The sequence below is a fragment of the Equus asinus genome, chromosome 2, assembly GCF_041296235.1.
Source record: "Equus asinus isolate D_3611 breed Donkey chromosome 2, EquAss-T2T_v2, whole genome shotgun sequence".
In the NCBI taxonomy this organism is placed as follows: Eukaryota; Metazoa; Chordata; class Mammalia; order Perissodactyla; family Equidae; genus Equus; species Equus asinus.
This window is the reverse complement of record NC_091791.1, coordinates 148,741,704-148,764,823: the sequence shown is the minus strand read 5'-3', so window position 1 is coordinate 148,764,823 and position 23,120 is coordinate 148,741,704. Positions and strand designations below refer to the sequence as shown.

At 37.1% G+C, this 23,120-nt stretch overlaps 2 protein-coding genes across 3 annotated transcripts in view; one reads left to right on the top strand and one right to left on the bottom strand.

Annotated features, from left to right (window-relative positions):
- The first annotated feature begins 784 nt into the window (after positions 1–784).
- SLC24A5 (solute carrier family 24 member 5) lies at positions 785–21,314 on the top strand. The gene is made up of 9 exons (XM_014852937.3): positions 785–942; positions 1,599–1,778; positions 13,432–13,515; positions 13,602–13,705; positions 14,045–14,145; positions 15,875–16,158; positions 18,250–18,456; positions 20,389–20,490; positions 20,992–21,314. Exons 1-9 carry the CDS (start codon positions 822–824, stop codon positions 21,312–21,314), a joined length of 1,506 nt encoding a protein of 501 aa, XP_014708423.1. The 5' UTR covers positions 785–821.
- Positions 20,560–23,120, bottom strand: part of MYEF2 (myelin expression factor 2) — a 30,258-nt gene continuing 27,697 nt past the window's right edge. For both annotated transcript variants that reach the window (XM_014852915.3, XM_014852921.3), the window contains one exon: positions 20,560–22,056. In XM_014852915.3, coding sequence (XP_014708401.1) covers positions 21,893–22,056 — 164 coding nt within the window. In that variant the 3' untranslated portion in view covers positions 20,560–21,892. The remainder of the gene's footprint in view (positions 22,057–23,120) is intronic.

Here is a 23,120-nt window from a genome sequence, read left to right as displayed (position 1 = left end):
CTTGCCCGAGGTGACACAGCTAGTAAATAGCAATGCTGGGACTCAAACCACGTGGTCTGGCTCCAGAACCTGAGCTATCGGCCACATGTTACTATACTGCCACGAGTTCTTAACATCTTGGCATTTGAACACTGCTTGCCTTGTCAGATTTGCATTTTTAGATAACTTCTGGCAGGGAGCCCAGCTAATCAATGATCAAATGTCATCCACTGTCTCCTTAATAGTTCCTGAAGCTGTCCACTTCTCTCCGTCCCCATTGTCACTGCTTTGGTTCAAGCCACCATCACTTCTCTGCTACATTATTGCAGTAGCTTCCTTAGTGACCTTCCCGCCTCTGGCTACAATTGAAGATGAAGATGAAAAGCCAAAACAGAAATGTAAAAGGGTGCCAAGCTCACCAAAGAATACAAATTCACCAGCCCCCACATTTTCTAGAAGCAAGAGCTGGAGAGAAAGAGCAGTTTCAAACTCAGATCCTAACAAATCTAGAGAAAGATGAAAGCAGAGCCAGTATGAAGACATTCAATAAAACCACGTCCTAAAGAGCAAGCTGCCTGGATCTGCCCTCGGGGACTGTGGGCCACAGGAGCAGCTGTCGACAAACATCCTCTGCTCCCCTCCCTACCTCCTCCAGCCTCCCTGGGGCTTGGGGCTCCTGATCAGAGAAGCTTGGCTGGTTCCAACCACCCTCCCTCCTGTGCTGGCCTTGCTGAGATGTGCCCTGGGCAGGGCATTGGGCAGGAAGGAGAGTCCTCACATGATCCAGCTTAATCCTTTTCTCCCTTCCCAAAGCTGCAGGCTGCAGTAAGAACACAGCAGAAATGCAGACAAAAGGGAGCCCGAGGTGGGCCAGAAGGGCTCTGCTGCTTGGCGCCCTCTGGGCCACTGCACACCTACCTCCCCCAGGTGCCTCCCTGCCCCAGCCTCTCCCAAGGGCCACAGGTAGGTGGACTCTGGGGTCAGCTACCCCTGCTGCTGCTGCTATATACGGATGAAGGGACAAAGAGAAGGACATTGTCACTTGACTCGCTTTTGCTTATGCTTCCTGCTATTTTTGCTCTGATTTTTAGCATTTGGAAGGATATCAAACACTTTTCCATCCCTTGAAGATAGCTTTGAAAGAATTCAGACATCATGAAGCAGGCCAGTCTCCAGTTTTTATTGCTGGAGACTTCATCATGGAAAAAAAAACTTCTTTCATCCTAGAGACTCTGTCTGCTACAGTAGATGATTCTGTGCAGGCCTGTGGACAACTAGGGCTCTGAAATGAGAAAATGAAATTGTACAGACATTAGAAATCTTTATCATCAGAGATCTAGCTTCTCCTTGAGGAGGAAGAGGGTTTCAGAATTCCCTTTTAGAAATAAAGCAGACAATGCTTAATTTCATTAAAGCACCTCTTTCGGGCCCCAAAGACTAATTTTTTTAAGGCTCTAGAGCTACAGCATATTCAAAAGTGCTTTATACATTTTCACCAGGGTTCTTAAAATTCCCCCCAGATATCCTACACTTAGAGTTTTCTCAAGGAATCTCTCTTTGTGGCCTTGGAATGTGTGACTCCAACATCCTTCAAACTTTCACCTCCTTTTTCTTACTAGGAAATAGCACCCAGTGTGTTATGTCTTCATCATCGGAGTTTCCTGAAGGGTTTTTCACGAAACAGGAGCGCGCAGAGGGAGGCATTGTCATCTACTTCCTAATTATCCTTTACATGTTCCTGGCCGTGTCTATTGTCTGTGACGAGTACTTCCTACCCTCCCTGGAAATCATCAGTGAATGTAAGTGTCTGGAAATCTCCCCTATAACTTTCCAGAAAGGTTGTGCCACACATATGTGTCTGTCTTTAAAACAGCTCAGCAACAATTCTGTCCATCTCGATTGCGGAGCACTGGCCTCTGCGTTGTGGGGTCCTGTGTGTCAACGAAGTGGCCTGTGTGTGGTTTTCAATCTTTAATTATCCTGCCTAGTCTAGCTCAAGAAACTTACGGTTTGTCTACTGCACTGCCTGGCTGTTAGTAAACTCTTTCGAGTTTTCACATATATAAACTTGGTATGTACTCCTAATACAACGGACTCCTAATATTTGCCATTTTATACTTTAAAAAACTTTTTCATTTTCACTCTAAAATCACTATAACTTTTTTTAAAAGGTAGATGATAAACAAATGCCATTAAAGACCACCCTCCGCACTCTTCCTTTCCCAGCCTCCTGCCAGTAAGGAAACTAATTGATGCTTATGAGCCAATAAACAAATAAATAAGCCCTACATTCTAGGTAAGGTGACTTCAGGCATCAGATAATTATAAATTCGGTTGTTAAAAATTAAGCTCAGTTTCTGGTTTCTGAAAATAAGATCTGCCAGTCCAAGCCCCTCCATCCTACTCCTTCAGCCATGTACATTGTGCAGAATTCTGAGCATAGGTCTGTCTTTCAGTGGTGCGCTGGTCCCTAAAATCAGGGTATCAGTGATCTTCTATGCCAAATAAGCAAGAGTGCCAGTGTTTCCGGTGTTTGTCTCCTGCTTGGTTAGTTTAACTGGGTGAGCATGCTCTCTTCAGAGAAGGTCAAAGTTAAGGGTTAGGTTTCCTACTGCATATGCACAGGACTGCACAGAAACAGCATCCTCTCCTGCTACCACACACACACACACACACACACACACACACACTGCTAGCATTTCTTCACAAAGGGAACGAGCAAGAAAGTAAACGCTCCCTTTACCCCTGCCCCCACGCCCCCCACCTCTGCTGAAATGCAAGTCAAGTTATTTTCTCTCCTGTTCACTGCAGGATAGCAGTATCCTAGGATCTAAAACAGGATCTGGCAATAGCGGAGGCACTCCACACATATTTGTTTAATGAAAAGAATTTACAGTATAGGTCAGCATATATTTATTGTAATTATTATTACTTAACTTAAGTAGATGTAAATATATATTTTCTTACATTGACATTACATTTTACATTGACATTGATATTTTTCCTTAATAGAGATTACATTACTTTAACATAGATTTAACATAGACTAATTGCTTTAGCATTTAACATAGTAGTTTTACTCAGATTGATGAAATACAAGAAAAATGGAATAAAAAAGTAAAATCACCTACATTTCCATCACCCAGAGATCCCCACAGTTACCATTTGGTGTATTTCCTTTCAGTCTTTTGGAGCTTGCCATAGAGGCACTTTGAATGTTATCCTCATATTTTATTGTGCACATTTTCCTTTATCATTAAATAGTCTTCAAAAACGTGATTTTTAACGGTAGCCTGATAGTTCATGCTTCTGTAAAGGATTTGAACACCTAACACTGGTTTTTATACATAGTAGTTACCCAGGAGAAATTTACCATAATCTTAAAAATTATTAATCTCATTAAACATTTGATTTTTAAATGTTTTTGGTCTAAATAATGTTATGCCCTACTTTTGCAAAATCTTTGCAAACTTCTCTGATCATTTCCTGATAGAGATGCAGAGGTCTGCATGTTTTTAAGATTTATCTTCTACATTGCTGAAAGCACTTTGCAAAGGATGTGCCAACGTAAACCCCCAGAACATGCGGTAACTTCCATTCCAGAAAACCACGAGTAACATCACTTTCAATGTCTTTGCTAATTGCTTTAAAATGGAACTTCACTTTATAGTATTTGCATTTATCTTGTTATTTGTGAGGTTGAACATTTTATATGTTTACTGAAATTTGTGGTTTTGCTTTTGTGCTTGTGTTCGATGGGGGGATATTTGTCTTTTTTATTGATTTCAAAGACTTTTTTTAATGTGAAGGATACCACCCCTTTTTCTAATACAAATTTTACATCATATGCTTTTTCAAGTTTTGTTGTATCCTATTGTATTTTGTGTGTTTATCACATTGAAGTTTAGATATTTTTTAATAAATTTATAAATATTTTCTTTTATTATTTCCTTTTGGTTTTATACTTAGAAAGACCTTTTTATCCCTAGGTGGGAAAAACTGTCATATTTTCTTTTACTTATAGTTTCTTTTTTTTTTTTACATTTATTCATTTCTTCCACTAAGAATTTGTTTTGCTATAGAATACAATGCTATTTTTTCCAAAAGTTAATCAATTTTCATATATTAAATTCTTATATATGTGTGGATCTCTTTCTATACTCTCACCTCTGTCGTAATAATCTATTTGTTCATCCTTGTGTCAGTACCACACTTTTAATTAGAAAAACTAAATAGATCGTGTCAATTATATAAAACTAAGACGTTTAAAATTCAAGGTACTACATCCTACCTAAAATCTCTCTTCCTGGAAAATAAAATCACTTTCTTTCTTTCTTGCTTTCACATTTCTAGTGATTTGACTGAAAGAATAAATCCATCAAGAATTTTGTTTATAAAAAATTGTCTTGGGAGTGTAAATTAATAACTTTTCTAGCCCTGCAGAAGAAACGACCGCATTAAAATTTAGGTTGTTACTTCAGAAAAATCTTTATTAAGTGACTTCATAGAATATCTATAATAATGACTTCCACATGCCACTGGTGGAATTACTTTGAAACATCATCAGCAAACATGCATTTCTCAAGTGGATCGCTCTTTGCTCTGCAATTACGGCAGCTATTATGGATGTGGGATTGATGGATGCCCGCACCACTGCCAAATCTTCAGCTGCTAAGAATTGACCACGGTCTTGAGTGTTGAAAATACTGGCAACAAAATGAGATAGAAATAGTGCTAGCTTGATTCATTTTTAAATGCCTATAAATTAATTCTGTCATTTCTCTTTTCAAGGTCTAGCATAGTCTCATCCAAATGAGGACATCAGCAATAAAAAACAATTTCCCTGGAATTTGTTTACATCCATGGAAACTGGCTTCAGAAAAGACTGCAAATGCTTCACGTTGCCCCATAGTTCTTTGATGAGCATTGAGTTATTATAGTTCTACCCATTTTGCCAACTAATAATTATCCTCAAAACAGTTTACTGGGACATCTCACAATGTACTGGAGTGTTGTTATTTATTAGTTAGTTATCATAAAACAATTATGGAAGACCAAGGATGGTTCTAACTTGGAAATATGCATGATTTCTTTTAGTCTTCACAAAAACACTACAAAGTAGAGACTACTGGGTTGGTTTTACTGATGAGAAAATTGAGGCTGAGAGCATAGGTAATTTCTCAAAACTACAGAGCCAGTATATGGTGAGCCCCAGTCCTTAATGGCAAAACCCAAGAATGTTCTCAACGGCTGTGTAAAATAATTTTACATGTCCTTGTTATGGCAGACATTAGCCACCATAACATGGTTGTTTCAGAAGAACTGTTCTATTTGAACAATCTTAAGAGGTGTTTTCCTTCCAAGGACACCGGAAATTTAACCAAATAATATGTCAAGTACCCATCGTAACTATGGAGGAAGTATACTGCAAAATAAAGAGAATCCAATGACGTACTTTAAAAAATCAGTTTAGACTTTTGGCAACCCATGGGGGTTGTAAATTAATGTTATAAACACTTACAATAATTAGACTCTGAAGTCTAAATATTTTGTCTAAGGTACACATGAGATCATAGTAGAGTACTGTGGGACCCAGTCATCATGTATGATGCAATGACTTTCTGTGGGGGACATGTTGGGAGTGCCAACCTAGAGTACCATGGTAGAATTGGGAAGCCTCTGGCCCACCCCTGCCCTGTCACCCCATTACTCCCTCCTCAAATTGCCAGCAGAGTTTCATTTGGTCCACAGAAGGGTCTTCAGCAAGGTGAAGAAGAGGCTCAGGACTGGAGACTCTGGGCGGAAGATGACCTGGAGGTGGGGGAGGGCAGAGCCTCTTGCTGACACTCTGGCCAGGCCCCAGCTCAGCTAAGCAAGTGTGCTTTCTCTTTCTGTAGCTAAATATGTCCGTCTGGCAATTTCCTCTAGACCTGCCACCACATGAGGCTTCCAGCAAGGATCTTTCCCTTCCACTTGCTTTACTTGTGATCATAAATGTCACACAACCTCTCTTGCCCCCTCAACACTGGGAAAGCAAGCACACACCTCTATGAGACAACCTGAGACATTTGCTGTCATCTTAACTGTGTAGAAGCAATACAAGAAAATGCTGTTGCTGTACTCCCTTCCTCTAATCCTATCCTCCTTTTTATCCATTTAGATTTTATAAGAAAAGAGGCTAATGATGATTCTTTGACCACAGAGGGCTGAAGTGAGATTAATCCATGTTATAGAGGGAATAAAAAATCACATCTTGAAGTCCAGGGCATTTTACCTTTGGAGATAAGACCTGGATTCTTTGGTGGGAAAGAGAACGAGGATTCAAGGGAAGAGGTTAAAAGATGTCAACAGAGGGTGAAAATTATCTGAGACCAAGTTAGAGCTAAGGGAGCTAGAGGTAATGGGACAAGAATAAACCAAGGGGGAGTCCCCCCCCCCCACCAGTTGTGCCACTCTAGACCTATACTGAGTGGACACTCTAAGCTCTGTGTGTGTGTGTCTGTGAGACAGACAGAGACAGAGACAGAGGATTCCAAATGATGACAAGGAAGAAAGGGAGCTTCTATGGTGCATGGTCTTTCATGTAAGCCTGACTTGAGACTTTGTCTAAAATTCCCATGCTTAGTTTGTAAAGATAGTCACTTGACCTTGTAGTCATATCCGGTATTGTTTGCTTGGGACTTTTTCCACCTTATTGTACATCTCTACAATATGGTTGCTGAATGGTATACCACAATGTTGAGAACCCTTGGAGGTGCTAGGAGGGAGAAGGCTGTTATATGCTATAGTGCCATTCTACTATAGAGAGATGGTTGAAAGCGTCCACATGGAGGCAGACACAGCCTAGGTTCACATCCTAGCCCCATCATTTACTAGCTTGGACACAGTGCTGGACTTCTCTCTGCTCCAGCTGTCTCAGCTGTGCAACAAGGGTAGTTAGAGTTCTTAGTTCATAGAGCTGCGTGCCAAGTACATGAGGAAATACAAGGGAACTGCTTACACAAGGACCTAGCACATAGTAAACATTCACTAAATGTTCACTATTACATATGAACAGACTGCAGAGGTTAGAATCCTTTATTCAGGAAAGGTGAACGTGGAGAAGGTGAATGATCAAAGTCAATACGAGTATGACTGAGGCAAAGCTAGGGCACATCTGCCGGAGCTTGAGGACCAAGTTAAAGGCAAATAAAAGCAAGTACTACTTCACAAGGTAGGAAGTAAGTTCAGGAAATCCATTATTTTATTTGATCTAATAATCCATGCAGTAACTTTAAACTATACCTTAAATATCTCTGGAATATTCTGCTTAGAGTTCCTTCCATTTGTTTTACATAAAATCCCATACCATATTATTCCATCATTAGCAAACTTTTATTGTTTAAAAAGTTATATCTTTAAACTATATTTAATTTAACTATAAATTTAAAATACAATACAAACTATATTAATTTATAGCCCAAGTGAAACTATTATCTCTCATCTCTATAAGCAGGTCATTTTTGGAAACACAAAAGTTCAGTATACAACCAAAACAAATTTTTTCTACATGTCCTTCTGAGATGTAATGAGGATCTCCTAGTTATTTAATCACTGCGTGGAGCTGCTTTCTTTACCTTTTTCCAAGTTAACTACCTAGAAAAGTGAGACCCTCTTAAGATTGGTCACTTGCTAGAGTCCACAGTCAACAATGAGCTAGCTACCAAGCTTTTCTTTTCACATGTTACACTAATGTACTATTCAGTTAGAAATTCCAATCCCTCCACCATGCTGATCCTTTGAGGGATAACACGTCTTAAGTAAAAATGTTCTTAATAAGGTTTGGGGGAAACATAAAAAAATATTTATTTTTTTATTAAAAATTATTTTTACTCACTCTGCTTTGAACTAATATTTGCCCGCGTTCTACTTTATATTTCAGGAACAGACAATAAGAAAGAAATGTAAGTTTGAATTCCAGGTAGAATTTGTTCTAAATTGATAAAATTGAATGGGAGCTGAGTAATTCTGTGAGCGCCGCATTTGGAGAGCCTACAGTTTCAGGGGCTTGTTTGATTCTTAATCCTCATGAAATTTACAGAGGCAGAGCCTTCCCAAAGAACAAAGAACCTAAGAATAGTGCTTCCTTTCTGCCACACGGCACTCATCCTCCTCTTAAGAGCATTTTCATCCTCTTTGTTTTTCTTTTCTCTCTGATCTAAATTGTGGTCCCCTTGGATTGCATCTAAATCTACCTCAGGCATATAGATCTAAACAAGTGCCAAGATGCTACTGCAGGAACGAGCATTGACAATCATAATCGTCATAAAGCTGTGTAGTAATCTTTTCTCTTTACCTACATGGATAATGGATAATGGAAAGAGCAGTTTTTTGAAGTCAAAGAGATCTAGGTGCCCATCCTGTCTCTGAAATTACCTCCTATGTGACCTTGGGCAAGTTATGGAGCCAAAACTCAGGTAATTGGGAGGTTTGGAGATAAAATGTCTTGCATATGCTTTATATGATAGGCTTAGGGAAGATGGCAGTGCACTGTCATGTTATAGCTGTTAGACTGGTGGTGGGAGGAGTCCTTCTTTTTCCGTGGAATCAGGCCTTTAAAAGTGTGATACAGTGTTTCAGAATTTATTCCATCGTAGCTCAGACAAAATATGACATGGTAACTATAAAGTACGCAGATTGGTTCTATTTATTGTTAAAAACATCACAGAGCATATCATATAGTTGTGCATTGAGAGGCTAGGCATTTATTCCAACGATGTTGAATCTACTCAAAATATTTCTAGAAATATATTTGAAATTAATGTCAGAACCAGTTTTGCAAATCACAAAAAAAAACCTCGGTTTGCTGTCACACTTCATTTTGGACCCTGGAAGAATTACTCAGCCTGACTATCCAGCCTAGTTGCTAGAGTTGGGTCTGAATGACTTTTGATTGCTTGTAAAACTCTAATCCATTCACAAAGCATGAAAATTTCCCATCTTTGAGGACTTTTTAAAATTGTGCCACAGGATACCAAACTGCATGTAGCCTATGGCTGTAACTCTATCAAAATGTGCATTGTGAAAAGGACTGGAAATACATTAAAATGACAGCAGTAGTTAAAATATAATGGTAAAGCGTAAGTGACTCTTCCTCTATTTTCCCCTCTGCCTTCTAAATTTTTAATAATGCAGTTTTTTATTATTATGAAAGGAATTTAACAATAAAAGGTGATATAGAGTCTTAAGGCATAGAATTCATAGTCTACATTTTGAGTAAATGTTGTTAAAACTAGAAGATACCTTAAAGATTGTGTAGTCCAACCCTCCATTTTACAGATGACAAAATACAAGGTTTGTCTAAATGACTTGTCTAAAGTCTCATAGTAAGTTACTGGCAGAGCCAGAATCCAGGTCCCCATTTTAGTTTAAAACTCATCCTACTACATTATATTTCCAGAAGGGAATTTTCAAAACTGTTATAAACTTCCCAACATGGCATTAAAGAACACGCTTAAGAAAAAGCCTGATGAGTCTTAGTAAACAGTTCATTATCATAAAGTTGCACTTTACATAAACAATGTAATGCTATCTCAACCTATAAAGAAAACTCACCTTGCCCGTTTCTACTGTCTCCTGAAGGAAATATGATTATTCCTTTAGAGTAATGGGCGGGGTGGGGGTCGGGGAGACTGAGGAGGAATAGCTCTGGGGAAGGAAAAAACCAGAACAATTTATCCTTAATCATAAACTATAGCAGAGAGAAATGCTACCTAAAGGTCAGCGAAGACAAAGCCAGTCTATTCTAAAGTTCAAAGGTATAAACCATTTTACAAAATATGCTTAGAAGCTTAAGATGTAACTTGTTAAAATTTCTTTGAAGTTGTACACATCGATCTACACAGAATCTTCCCTTTCATTGCTCAGAGCCCAGTGAATAGCAACGAGCTTCATTGTTACCGCCTTTTGATAGTGGAAGTGTTCGAAAGGGCCACCTATTTTCTTACCTTGCAAAAGCCCAGTAGGTCACCTTTTCTCTCTGGGGATTGAACTTTTCTAATGAAGCATTCTTAGGCCAGCATTAAACGAAGATTGGTCATTCACTCTCCAGCTGCACCAAGGTTGGGCAGTTACTTCAAGATAAAGCATTTTGTTCTTTTTCAATTTCCTACACATATTGTCTAGCCCTGATTTGATTTGAGAAGAGAATTCATGATAATATCCAATTTCACTAAATTTATACATTCTCTGGAATATGTTGGGAAATTTCCAAAGTATTCCTGACTCCTAGTAACTATTTTTTCCCCTAAGAAGAAATGGAACCAGGGTAGTCACATGCCAGTGCCATGAGGCAGGGAAGAAAGAACTCCACCACCCACCATGTTATCATTGGCCTGCCTAAGCGCCATTCTTATATTGGTTCTCTGTGAGAGGGAAACAGCACTGGGCTTAAACCAATGGACTCAGGGCTTATGCCCTAACTCCTCACGTTTAAGATCCTTACTATCTGTGTGACTTTGAGTTACTTAACCTCCTGGACCTGTTTCTGTATCTGAAAAATGGAAATACCACCATTCACATCTGAGGATAGTTGAGATTATTAAATTACGCATACAAAAGTGAATTGCTTACCATGAATGTAAGATATTACTTACTTCATTCCTAAAGTGAAAAAAGTTAATCATGGTGCAATATGCTTTATCTTGTTCTGTGTTAAATTTTATGGCAAATTGGCCAATTAGATCACAGAGTAGTAAGAGTTAGAGTGTAAGAGTTAGAATGTATATCACTCTAACCAGTAAATCTCACTCTAACCAGAAATCCAACTCTAACCAGTAAAAGAAATGCTATGAAATATGTTACACAAAACATTACTTCTCTCCATTAGTCACTGCAGGTAGATGTTCATCAAGCAACATGACCAAAAGCAAACAGTGAGGCATAGGATGGAGAGCCTGGAGTGGGTCATTCCAACTACCCTGAGAGACTGCAGGAGTTGTGGAGGCGTAAGAGGTGGCAAAACAACTCCGACTAGAGCTGGTTGGGCCTCTGAGACCAAATAACCCCACGATAAAAAAGATGCCTGGGGTTGGTATCCTCAGCAGGCAGTATGTGGATGAATTTCCAAGCCCTTTCCATGGCTTTCAGAATAAAAGTCAAAATTTGTACTAGGATCCACAAGGTCTTACATGATCTGGCCACCCACTACCTTTGACCTTATCACCTACTGCTATTCCTTCACACACTTTATTCCAGACACACTGGCCTTTTTCTGTTTCTTGAACACACAGGCTAGCTTCCACCTCACAAACTTTGCTTGCTCTCCTTCTGCCTAGAATCCTCTTGGCCCAGGTGTCTGTGCAGTAGCTCCCTCACTTTCAAGTCTTTAGTTAGGTTACCTTCTCTGTGAAGTGTTTTATGGTTAACCCATCTAATATGACAATCCTTCCTCCACAACATTTTACATCCCCCTCCTTGCTTTTGCTCCCTGCTCCTTCCCGCTGACGTAACATGTATTTTGTTTATCTTGCCTGTTTTCTCTCACTAGAATTAAAGCTCCAAGAGAGCAGAAACATTTGTCTTGTTTTTTCTGGCCCTGATGGTCTAGTGGTTAAATTTCGGTGCCCTCTGCTTCCACGCTTTGCTTGCTCCCAGGCGCAGAACCACACCACTCATCTGTCAGTAGCTATGCTGTGGTGGCAGCTCACATAGAAGAACTAGGACTTACAACTAAAATATACAGCTACATACTGGTGCTTTGTAGAGGGAAAAAATATATAGAGGAAGACTGGCAACTGATGTTAGCTCAGGGAGAATCTTTCCCAGCAAAAAAAGCATTCCCTCCCTCACATGTCTGGTGCCCGGGATGGGAAAATTCGAAATTCAGGGGCTGAAACAGTAGGGGTTCCACAGGCGTCTCTGTTTCTATATGGGCTCTTCATGAGGTGTCTCTAGTCTGGGAGTTTCAAGGTAGCCAGAGTTTTTGTGTACTCTCTTAGGGCTCTAAAGCAAAGGTCCCTAGGGAGAGAACCATGAGAAAGTTTTGTCACCTTTTGTCCTAGCCTTGGAAATATTATGGCTCTGCCATACTCTGATTGTCAAAGCAGTCACAAAGGCTCATCTACAAAGGCTCATCTAGACTCAGGAGGAAACATAAACTCCGCCTTTTATTTTATGATAGGGAATAACAAGATTCTGGAAAAATATGTAAACATAAATATTGTGGACATTTTTGTAAAATACAATCCACCAAACCAAGAAAGAAAAAGGAATGAGTAAGGTCAAAGGCAGATGTCCCTCCCAGCAGAGAAGTAGAACTTGAGGTGGCCTGGAGAGAGAGCAACAGGTAGTGGTCTCCACAGGCAGGCAGTAATAAGGAAATATTGAGCACAGGTGACAGGGACTCAACCGAGCACACCAGAGTTTGAGGGCCCAGGAAGACTGGGAGTATCAAGAATCAAGAGGTATGGTAAACAATGAACATCACCCAAGGGTTGCTATCAAGAGCCCTGGAAACCGGAATTTTAGGCCCAACTTTGACACTAACTTTGCGACCTAGGGTAAATAATTTAACGCCCAGCACGCTACTTCTATTGGCTATTTTTCAGTCTACCAGCAAAGCCCGTTTGGGGATTTCTGATGCAACCTTGTCTCAGCCTTCCCAGAGCAAGGTAGTTTCTTCAACGTGGCTTTCTCTTTGCCTTCCATAGACAGTCCCTTAGCTCTAAAATTGAAAGGCCCAAAATTTCTTAAGACTCTCAGCCTGTCAATCACTGAGGATAATGGATTTGCATGCTTGCGAGTTTGGGGGACATACACAAACTATTTGAATAGTATTTTCTTATATTTGCTACTCTAGAGCAACGTTTTAATGGTTCCACGTTTTAAATCGATAGACTATAATTATACAATAGTAAATCTATTTGGTTTTTAGTTAACTGATTTCCTCTCATTTGTATTTAGACAAGGTAGAAATTGCCAATTTGTGAATAAGCTCCTTAATTCAACTTCATTTACAGATTATAAAAACTACCAATATTCACTTTTTCTCCTCTTTCAATTTCGATTAGGACTCCTGAACTACCTTATTTCCTCAGGTCCTATCGGAGCACTGTTGACAGTGTAATTTTAAAGAAGTCGTGTTGTTGCTACACACTTACAAGCCCTACAGCTGGAAAGCAATCTTTTCTGGGTCCCAAAACAGCCTGAATCTTGGCACTTAGAATACTGAGCTGCAGCATAGCTCTAATGGTCTCCTGACCGTCTCTTTCTACAGAAGCATTAAGTAACGAATTCATAAAGACAGCAGACACTGGACATCTCTAGTTTTTAACCTGTATGGGTTTTTTTTCAGTTGAAGCCAATATTAGTGCTTTTCTGTGACGCTGTAGCTTTGATAACTACTGTAGTCATAAAGACACACTCTTTCATTTGTCACTTTACCAGGCATAACATAATTTCATTTGTCTTCAGCCCTTGGATTGTCTCAGGATGTTGCAGGTGCAACTTTTATGGCAGCCGGTAGCTCAGCTCCTGAATTAGTTACTGCTTTCCTAGGTAAATATTGCTCCTTATATTTTTTGCTTACTTAATGTGATTTTATCTTCAAGTCAATACTAACTTAGCTACTATCTTGCTCATAGGTGTATTTATCACAAAGGGAGATATTGGTATTAGCACCATTCTTGGATCTGCAATTTATAATCTCCTTGGCATCTGTGCAGCCTGTGGCTTGCTATCTAGTGTGGTATGTAAGTTTATTCAACAAAATATATTGTCTTGACAAATTATAAGAACTGTTTATAGTCTACAATAAACAAGGCACTACTATTGTGTTCAATCAAATTTATTAATCTGTAGAAAAACTACATATATTCAATTCAAAGTTAACCCACAAATAGCTCTTGGTCAAATTTATGAAAATCAGAGTAGGTTTAGAAACACAACTTTTCTTAAAATTCCTTTTTCTCTTAGCAATATGCAAAACATAATATTTCGCTACAAATATACAAACAATTTCAGTATTACGCTAAGCATATACTTGAAGTTACAGTGTGATGGACACACAAAATTAACTATTTCACAGGTTTCACCGATATCGTGTTGGCCCCTGTTGAGAGACTGTGCGGCATATGCAATCAGCGTAGCAGCAGTTCTTGGCATAATATACGACAACCAGGTTTACTGGTAAGCTTGAAATAACCATTACTCTTATGTAAAACACGTACAGAGAGGATTTTGTGAAATTCTGATGGTTTAGTAACATTTTTTTCAGAAATGTTTCAGTCACTTCTCAATTATGTGCCACTTCCGCACCATTTTCCAGTGGGTCTCTGAGCTAACTTTGTCATCACAACTGCTAGGTGGGTTCTTCTCCCTTCTTTGCAATTTCTTTTTAGTCATGTCAGTCTCCTTTTTTGTCTCACTAACCACTGGATATTACCTCCCTTCCTTCTTCTTGCTTACTACCTGTTCAGAAGGTCTCCCAAATTTTGTCGTCCCTTAAAGCCCCAACAGTTGGCTTTTTCATCTATTGGGTTATTGTTTACCTTGCCTCAGCTAGAAGTGGTTATGGTCACAAGACTGGAGAAAGATGATGATGGAGGAAGTAAAAGAAGCCCCTTTGAATTCCTCCAACTTTCTCTCTGACGTTCATTTAGCAAAAGGAACTGTAGCCGCCCTCCTCTAAGAACCAACAAAGTTTAGCCTTCAATATTAAAAACTGTTTGCTTTCCTTATCATCTCCCTGTGCCTTGTTGTTCCAAGAAATGAAAAGGGGGTCACTTAGTGGACAAATAACTTTTTCAGCTAATAAACACCCATGTATCTATTAGGTGTTTATCACTATGCTAGGAATCACAATGGATCAAGAAATGTAAAACACACAGCCGCAGAGGTTGTGCATTGCACAATACCAGAGGACATCAAAAAATAGAAAACAATGTAAATGGCACCCTCTGGAGTACTACAACTTAGCAGCCTTGCATAATACTGGCCATCAAGAAACAAAATCTAGCAGGGAGCAAAATTTCTAAATGAATCATCCTGAAATCTAGTCTGTTTCCCAAAGAAACACTGTTGGTTATAGCAGGGATCCTTCTGGGATTCAGCAGTTGTCTGCAAGGAGACAATGACTGGCCAAGTATGTAAGCTAATACTCCCTCCATTAGGGAAATCAAGAAGCCTTGCTTTCAGCTGTGGCAGCTTCAATGGCTACAAAATAAGGGGTAAATGCAAGGTTCAAATGTGATGGCATTAGCTAATCAAAATTCTTTAAATAGGAAAGCAGAGTACAGGGAAACAGTTCTCAGTGTCTAAGGTAATAATTTTACTTTTGAGAATATCCGTGTTTTCTTGTGAATGCAAGCCCAATTCAGTTATTAACATCACCAAAAAATCTCTGCATATCAAACTGAAAAGCCCCAGCAAAAGCCTAACATATTCTGAGTATTTTACACAAAATTCCTATACCAGAAAATTACATTCTTTTATAATTATTACATATGTGGGGGAATGTATTCTGCCAATGAACTGAGGTGGGGGATGTCCGTTACTACTCATTAGTTTCACTTTTATTTTGAAATCTACAATTATTTTTATTTTCAAAGCACTGTTTATTCCAACCATTTGGAAGGAATCTACAAATGAAGACAATGAGTTTATCATCCTTTTGTTTTTTTCCGGGGTTTTTTTTTTTAAATATAGAAATTTTGAAATATTAGGCTTTATTAATAAGTTTATAATAATGCTGTAACCAAGTTTTGACACATCTATAAAATCAAAATATATCTAGAAATGTTGCCTTGATTGTTCTATTGCTGTATTAGAAAATTATTAAGATACACCCCAAAAACTATTAATTCTAAAAGAACTTGCATTTTTAATTTAAAAACACACAAATTTCTCTAATTTATAGGTATGAAGGAACTTTACTGCTTTTGATATACGGATTATATGTTTTGGTGCTGTGTTTTGATATTAAAATTAACCAATACATTATAAAGAAATGCAGTCCTTGCTGCACCTGTCTTGCCAAGGCTATGGAGGAGAGAAGTGAACAGCAGCCACTGATGGGATGGGAAGACGAGGGTCAACCATTCATCCGTCGGCAATCGAGAACTGACAGTGGAATATTTCATGAAGATTCGGGCTACTCCCAGCTTTCTCTAAGTTTGCACGGTCTTAGTCAGGTTTCTGAAGGTAATAACCACATCGTGCCCACTATTAAGTCTATTCACCAGAAAAACTTAAGAATTTCATTTCAATTCAGCAAACACTATATATTTATTATGTAAAAGACACTGGAGATTCAGAGATGATGAAGAGGCAGTCCTTATCCTAAGGAAGCTTCCAATACTGTAGGAAAAAACAAAACAGCTAAAACATAAAGGTTGAAGCACTATAAAGAAAAAAAGTGTAACTGTGGTTCCTAAATAGGAGAGTTTGTATAAAATTTGAAGATGGTTAGACAGGAAAGATTATCAGAGAGGGAAGCATTTAAACTGAGCCTTGGAGAACAGGTCACATTTTAACTGATGATCTGACTTATGACCAACCAGTAAGTAACAGCTACTGAAGTCTTTATTACGTAAATTATGCAGAGATAAGAATAAAGTATATTCTATGGATTGATGGCAAGGAATTAATATAAGCAAAAGGCCTGTTCAAGCACTAACATAACTGGAGCACAGAACATGGATAGTAAGGGAGTAGAGGAAAGGTGGAAAGAAAGGAATAGGATATGAAGAGTCCTAAATGCTAGTGTAAGAGTCTTTGCAGGTTTGGAAGCAGAGAAATTATTAGAACTGAATTACGAGATAAAGACAAGAGGTCTGTAAGAGGCTACGAAAACAGCTGATGTGTTTGGTAGACGCCTAGACAGAGCGAAGGCAGTGGGAACGGAAGAGAACAGATGTGAGACAGTGCAGACAAAGTATCACTAAGACTAGGCAACTGAAGGGCTACATGGGGCCAGAAAAGGGAGCAGAGACAATTCTGAAGCTTTGATCATGATTAACTGAGAAAATGGGAATACTGCTTACAAAAACTAGGAATTGAGGTAAACGGGCTAGTATGGGGAAAAAGAAGGAAACAGCTGAGTTTTAAATATGTCATTTGAGCAGCAGCAAAACACAGTTAATACATTTAGTAGGAAGTCAAATTCAGCTATGGCCAGAAATATAAATTTATGGGTTACTTTTTTATAAAGTGGTTGTATGAAACAGATTCTAAATTTAATTAGGTATATTAGGAAGGGAACTCATTCTAATTTGCTACCGAAAAAAAAATTAAAACATGACATTTCCCCTTCTTACAAAAATTATAGCTTCTTGTCTTGCAGGTACGAAAGGTATACATCTCTAAGTTAAATTTTACAAGAAACTCAAAAGAACAAGTCCAAATTTTTTTATTACACTAAAATTATATCCAATATTACTTAATGGCCTTAATCACATCAGCTGAGGATTGGAAATTTTTTTTATGAATTATTTTACTAGCATTAGTTATAATGTGATTTGATCCAAGATATGGGCACATTATTTTGTAAATGCCATATAAACCTTAAAAACTTTTAAAGTGAATTCCCATTTTTATCCAATATATTGTCTTCCACTAACTTAATAAAGGAAATTGAATAAAGAAACATCTGTTTCATAAGCTACATTGGAGATTCTATACTAGTTCCTATTTTCTTAAAGGTTCTTTCTAAGAATTGTGGTGAATTCTGAATTTAGTAAATTAATGAAAGAAAATAATGAAACAAGCCCCTAAAAGTCACTTACAATGAGAATTAGAATGAAATATTCAACTTAATCGAAAGATCATGCTATAATTATTGTATACTCCCTGAGTATGCATTATCTGACACGCACGGCAGGCTAGACGAACATCAATATTGGGAAGTGGAGAGCACTAAGTAGCTAAGGTAGAAGGCAGATTACGCCCATAAGCAGAAAGTTTCTGAAGACCAACCACATTGTACAAAACCAAGCGAAGTCCAACTGACACTTCATAAACTACTTCTAACACATTTAGCAAATGACCCAAGATATTTGATGGATTTAAGGCCCCAAATCAAGAAATGCTGAGTATCACATTTTACACTGTCTACTCTAAAGTCTCAAGTAGTTTCTTTTTGCCAGCAATATCAGTAATGAAGTATTCCAATGTTTTAAATGGCCTCTTAAAAACAGATACAGCCAATTTATTTCAATATAGCTTCTAAATGGACATTTCGAACTTAATAGGCCATTTGAGAAAATTCAAAATCGTTTAATTTTTTCTCAACAGATCCACCAAGTGTTTTCAACATGCCTGAAGCAGACTTAAGAAGAATTTTTTGGGTACTATCCCTTCCTATAATTACATTACTTTTTCTAACCACACCAGATTGTAGAAGAAAGTTTTGGAAAAATTATTTTGTGATAACTTTTTTCATGTCGGCACTATGGATATCTGCATTTACATATATCCTGGTTTGGATGGTCACAATAACTGGTACGTATCTTAAGTACAAAAGCACAATTTAAAAAGAAAACAATCAGTTTCATATAAGAACAAACTGCATATAGCTACCAAAAGTAGTCTAGCTAAGGAGCAAATTTCTTTTTCATCAAAGACTAAAGATTAGCACTATTTACAAAAAGATTAAATAGTAAGATACAAACAAGATATTCAGGTTTTGTGAGTTGCATATTACGTATCAACCATATTCTCACTATTATACAGCCCAGAGGTAAAGTCAAGGGATCAGATCATCTTATAAATGAAATCAAATGCATGGGATACCTTTCTATTATGTTACTAGATAAATCACATTGCATAGGGTCCACAATACACTCTTTATATTCAGTTCCATTTCATAATGAAAAATATAGCAAGGCGCCAGTGTTTTGGGAAAATGATGGGTGCTCACTGCTTAACTAGATTATATTTCATTTTGCTTTTTAATATGGCAATATAAATGTACTATGAAATGAGTGAAAAAGGTATAAAATAAGTTTCATTTCAGGTTTCTACTACCTTTATAATTAAGATTTAACTATTACTACTTGACCGTAATCAGCTCTAGTCCCACAGAACTCCTGGCCCAGAAGGAAGAACTGAATATAAACATAGAAAAAAAAATCAGGGATTTCTTCCAAAAAGGTTAACTTGAATGGACTTATATCAGAGGTAAGCAAACCACCTGTGTGAAGTTTGAATAGTCACATCCATCCATTTACATATTATCTATGGATGCTTTCACACTACATGGGCAGAGCTGAATAACCGAAACAGAGAGCATACAGCTTGCAAAGCCTAAAATAATTACTATCTGGTCCTTTACAAAGAAAGTTTGCTGATCTCTGACTTTTCCCAAATTAATAAGTGGCTTAGACTAGTATGCTAGCAAAAAGAAGAGTATTTCTTTCTTTTTTCTAATGAGGAAGAAGAAAAAGTCCAATTAGCTTGTATATTAAATCTCTCCAAATTTTCTCAGCCAGAACATATTTGACATTAGGAAAACATGAAAAGAGCAAAATCAAGTAATAGATCATAGAACAGCCCCCAAAATGATAAATATTAGTGTTATTTATGTATATATGAACTCTAGCAAACAGTAACAAAAATTAAAAACCAATTCCAATTCCAATATCAATATATAAGCATGCAATAAATATGCTTCTTAAAGTTCTTTTAATAGACATTTTAAGAAAAAAAGAAGAAAGAAAAAGGATTCTAAAGCAGGTTTCCAATTACAACATTAAAAGAGCAATCACACATACTTTTTTTTTAACTTCCCTCTGATTCTGTTTCCTGGAATAAATACATTTCTGAAAAATGTTGAACAGACACTAAATTTAACAGAAGCATTAATAAACTGGGACCATAATGTTAGAAAGACTCAAGCAGAACCCTATTTTGTATTCCTCAGATCTATGGCCCTTTCCCAAAGAAAAGACTAAATTAAGGTATATCACTAAAGCAGGACTTAAAAAATATTTATACGATGTTAACAAACTTACAGCTCTAAAATCGCTACAAATAATTTGCTTAGCTCTGACCACTTTAAGAAAATATTTTTAAAAAGAAAAGGAGAAAATGATCAATCTTATTAGCATATATTAAGCAACAGCCTTGATGAGATAACAGTGGACATCCAAAACTTCTGTACACATACCAGGGAGGGGAATTACTCCTTGGTAGAATTTTGTCTATTAAATATCTTTAGATACCTGTTATTAAAAATCTGTACTACCCAGGTTACCCAATTTATCAATCTTATTCAAATATTTTGCTAGAGAAAATCTAACTAAGCACATATGGTTCTGTAATCTAAATGTGCCTATTTTCTTTTTGTTCAGGAAGAAAATATCCGAAATATCTGCAGGGAACGGTTAGTGAATCTCTAAGATTTGCAACTTGTAATATCTATGTTTATTACAGGGGAAACATTAGACATTCCAGATACAGTAATGGGACTTACTTTATTAGCAGCAGGAACAAGCATACCAGACACAATTGCAAGTGTGTTGGTTGCAAGAAAAGGTAAGAACTAGCTCCCTCAAGCTGCAATGCCCATTCTTCAAGCCTGGCTGAAAATACACTGAGCAAAGGTAACTTTAAAAATATTTATTTCCTCAGTAACATACTTTGAACAAAAATAAAGAGTGACTCAAGAGGAAGGATTTACTATTTAATAGCAGATTAATTTTACTAAATCTAATCCCCCAAATAATATTCATCTGAAATGTGCATTAAATCGTAATTAACCACATTAAATTAGAATGAAAAGCAACAAGTAATCTACATACCTTAATGAAAAATGGTTTAATAAATAAAGATAATTATTAGATAAATAAATGTTAAGACTTTAAATACTAACCCCCCAAAATTACAAAATACAAATTCAGTAAGACTTTTGCTCTAATACAACAATTTTCCAAAACCAACAAACAAAAAAAGTATCCAGTGTTCTTTTTCACAAAGCTTATTAACAAAATACAGTATTGGTATGCACATTTTAACAACATGCTTTTTCTTTTGCAGGCAAAGGAGATATGGCTATGTCTAACATTGTGGGATCCAACGTGTTTGATATGCTGTGCCTAGGTGTTCCATGGTTTATTAAAACTGCATTTATAAATGCATCAGCTCCTATAGAAGTGAACAGCAGAGGACTAACTTACATAACCATCTCTCTCAACATTTCAATTATTTTTCTTCTTTTAGCAGTTCACTTCAATGGCTGGAAACTAGACAGAAAGTTGGGAGTAGTCTGCCTATTATTATACTTGGGGCTTGCTACATTATCGGTTCTATATGAACTCGGAATTATTGGAAATAATAAAATACGGGGCTGTGGAGGTTAATATTAATAGTGTTACATGGAAAGTGTGAATGACGGGGAGGGGCAGAGAAGGAAAACTCCATTTCTTCATTTAAGTCAAATAAAAAATATCCTGAACTTTAGAATCTAAAGCTTACTTACAGTAATTCTTTATCACCAAAGAAAGGAATTTAAAACTAACTAAAATCACATCCTAATTTGTCTGAGCCATTTCTTTTCAAGGACAATTACATATATAAACCATAAGTTTTGAAAAAATCACCTATGTTTTACCTTACAATAAGTAGGTAATAGCTGAGGAAACTTGAACAAACTAATCTCACTATGCAGTACTGAAAATAACAACAAGAAAATGGCTTATTTCATTAAAAACAGTATAACCATTCATTTAAACTGAATGACCAGACTTGCTGTCTTTAAAAACCCAAACTTGAGATTAACAAAATCACAGTATATTTAACACTATACTGTTAAAAGCTGGTGGGAGTTTTAAAAGTTCATTTTTACAGCTTTTGTAAGCATACAGTATTACTAAAAAAATGACTTTTACTAGGAGATTCAGCAAAACAGACGTAAGACTGTTCCAACCGTGGTTTGAAATTATGCATTACGATCCAATCGAACATCTATTTCTCTGCCACTGATTTTTATGCCATTCATTATTCTGCAGGCTTTTTCAGCTGATTCTGGGGAGTCAAATCTGACCGTTCCACAGCCTTTTGACTTTCCATTCTCCATTTTTATTTCTGCAAACATTACATGACCTGTAAAAGAAAAATTATAGGCTTACTTGTCAGTTTAAAGGGATTCCATTTCACTACACAGGTTTGAAATTCCTCATAGCCAACGAAGTGATAAGTAACTTGGCTAAAAATGTTAACATTAATGATTTAAAAATAACACATCATATAAGCATTATTCTCATCATTTTACATTCTGAATATAATGCAATTCATTTAAAGTAATGAATATATGCATGTTAGAATATACAGAATTAGAAACATGATAAATTTCCTTAGGATTTAAAGTTTTCCAAAAAAAAAACCATTTTACTTTTGATGTTAAATTCTTAGTTTCTGAAGTGAATTTTACAGCAATAAGGCAAGCCAGACAAAATGCCACTGAGTCACCACGCATAATAAAAAACTTACAAATTTAAACAAAATTATTTTTAGGAAACATTGTTGCTTTCTGCCCAATCTCCCTAATCTCTCTTCCTCCCCTTTTATCCTCCATTTCACTCCTTCATCCCTGCAAATGGTAGCCACTACCTAGAAATTTAATGTTTACCAAGCCACAAAAGGCCCCACTAATTCTGCTTTTCAACCACAGTGCCAATCATTTATTCAATATCACAATTTGAACTCCAAATGTAAGAGAGGCATCAAATATGGAAATAGGCAAGGAAGAGACATTGTAGATTTAAATCAATATAGGTAAAAACAGTGATAATAAGAGCACAAAGAACATCAAAGAAGCTTCTAGGAGGAGGAGGAAAACCAGACAATTGTTCCGTATACAGTTAATATCATTGCTGACTCTAGAGACTGGTATTTGAAATAAATCAGTATCATTTATCAAACTACAAAGTGGTCATAAAAACCCATTATCCAAACCAGAACACTTTAGAGAGTAAAAGGGAAAGTTGTTAATAATTACACACAAACAACAGTCTCACTTTACAGACAACTGGAATGTATGATCATCCATTCCACACAGATTCAGGTGTGAGATGTGTGACTACTTACCATAGTATTTCCCTCCCCTTGAATATTATAGTTGCCAACTCACTATGGGCTAATTTTAGTCTGGCAACAAAATCAGAGAG

Coding starts and splice junctions, on each gene's coding strand:
- SLC24A5 (XM_014852937.3), top strand. CDS start 822: ATGCAGACAAAAGGGAGCCCGAGGTGGGCCAGAAGGGCTCTGCTGCTT. Junction 16,159..18,249: donor TCTTAGTCAGGTTTCTGAAG/GTAATAACCACA, acceptor TTTTCTCAACAG/ATCCACCAAGTGTTTTCAAC. Junction 20,491..20,991: donor TGTGTTGGTTGCAAGAAAAG/GTAAGAACTAGC, acceptor TTTCTTTTGCAG/GCAAAGGAGATATGGCTATG.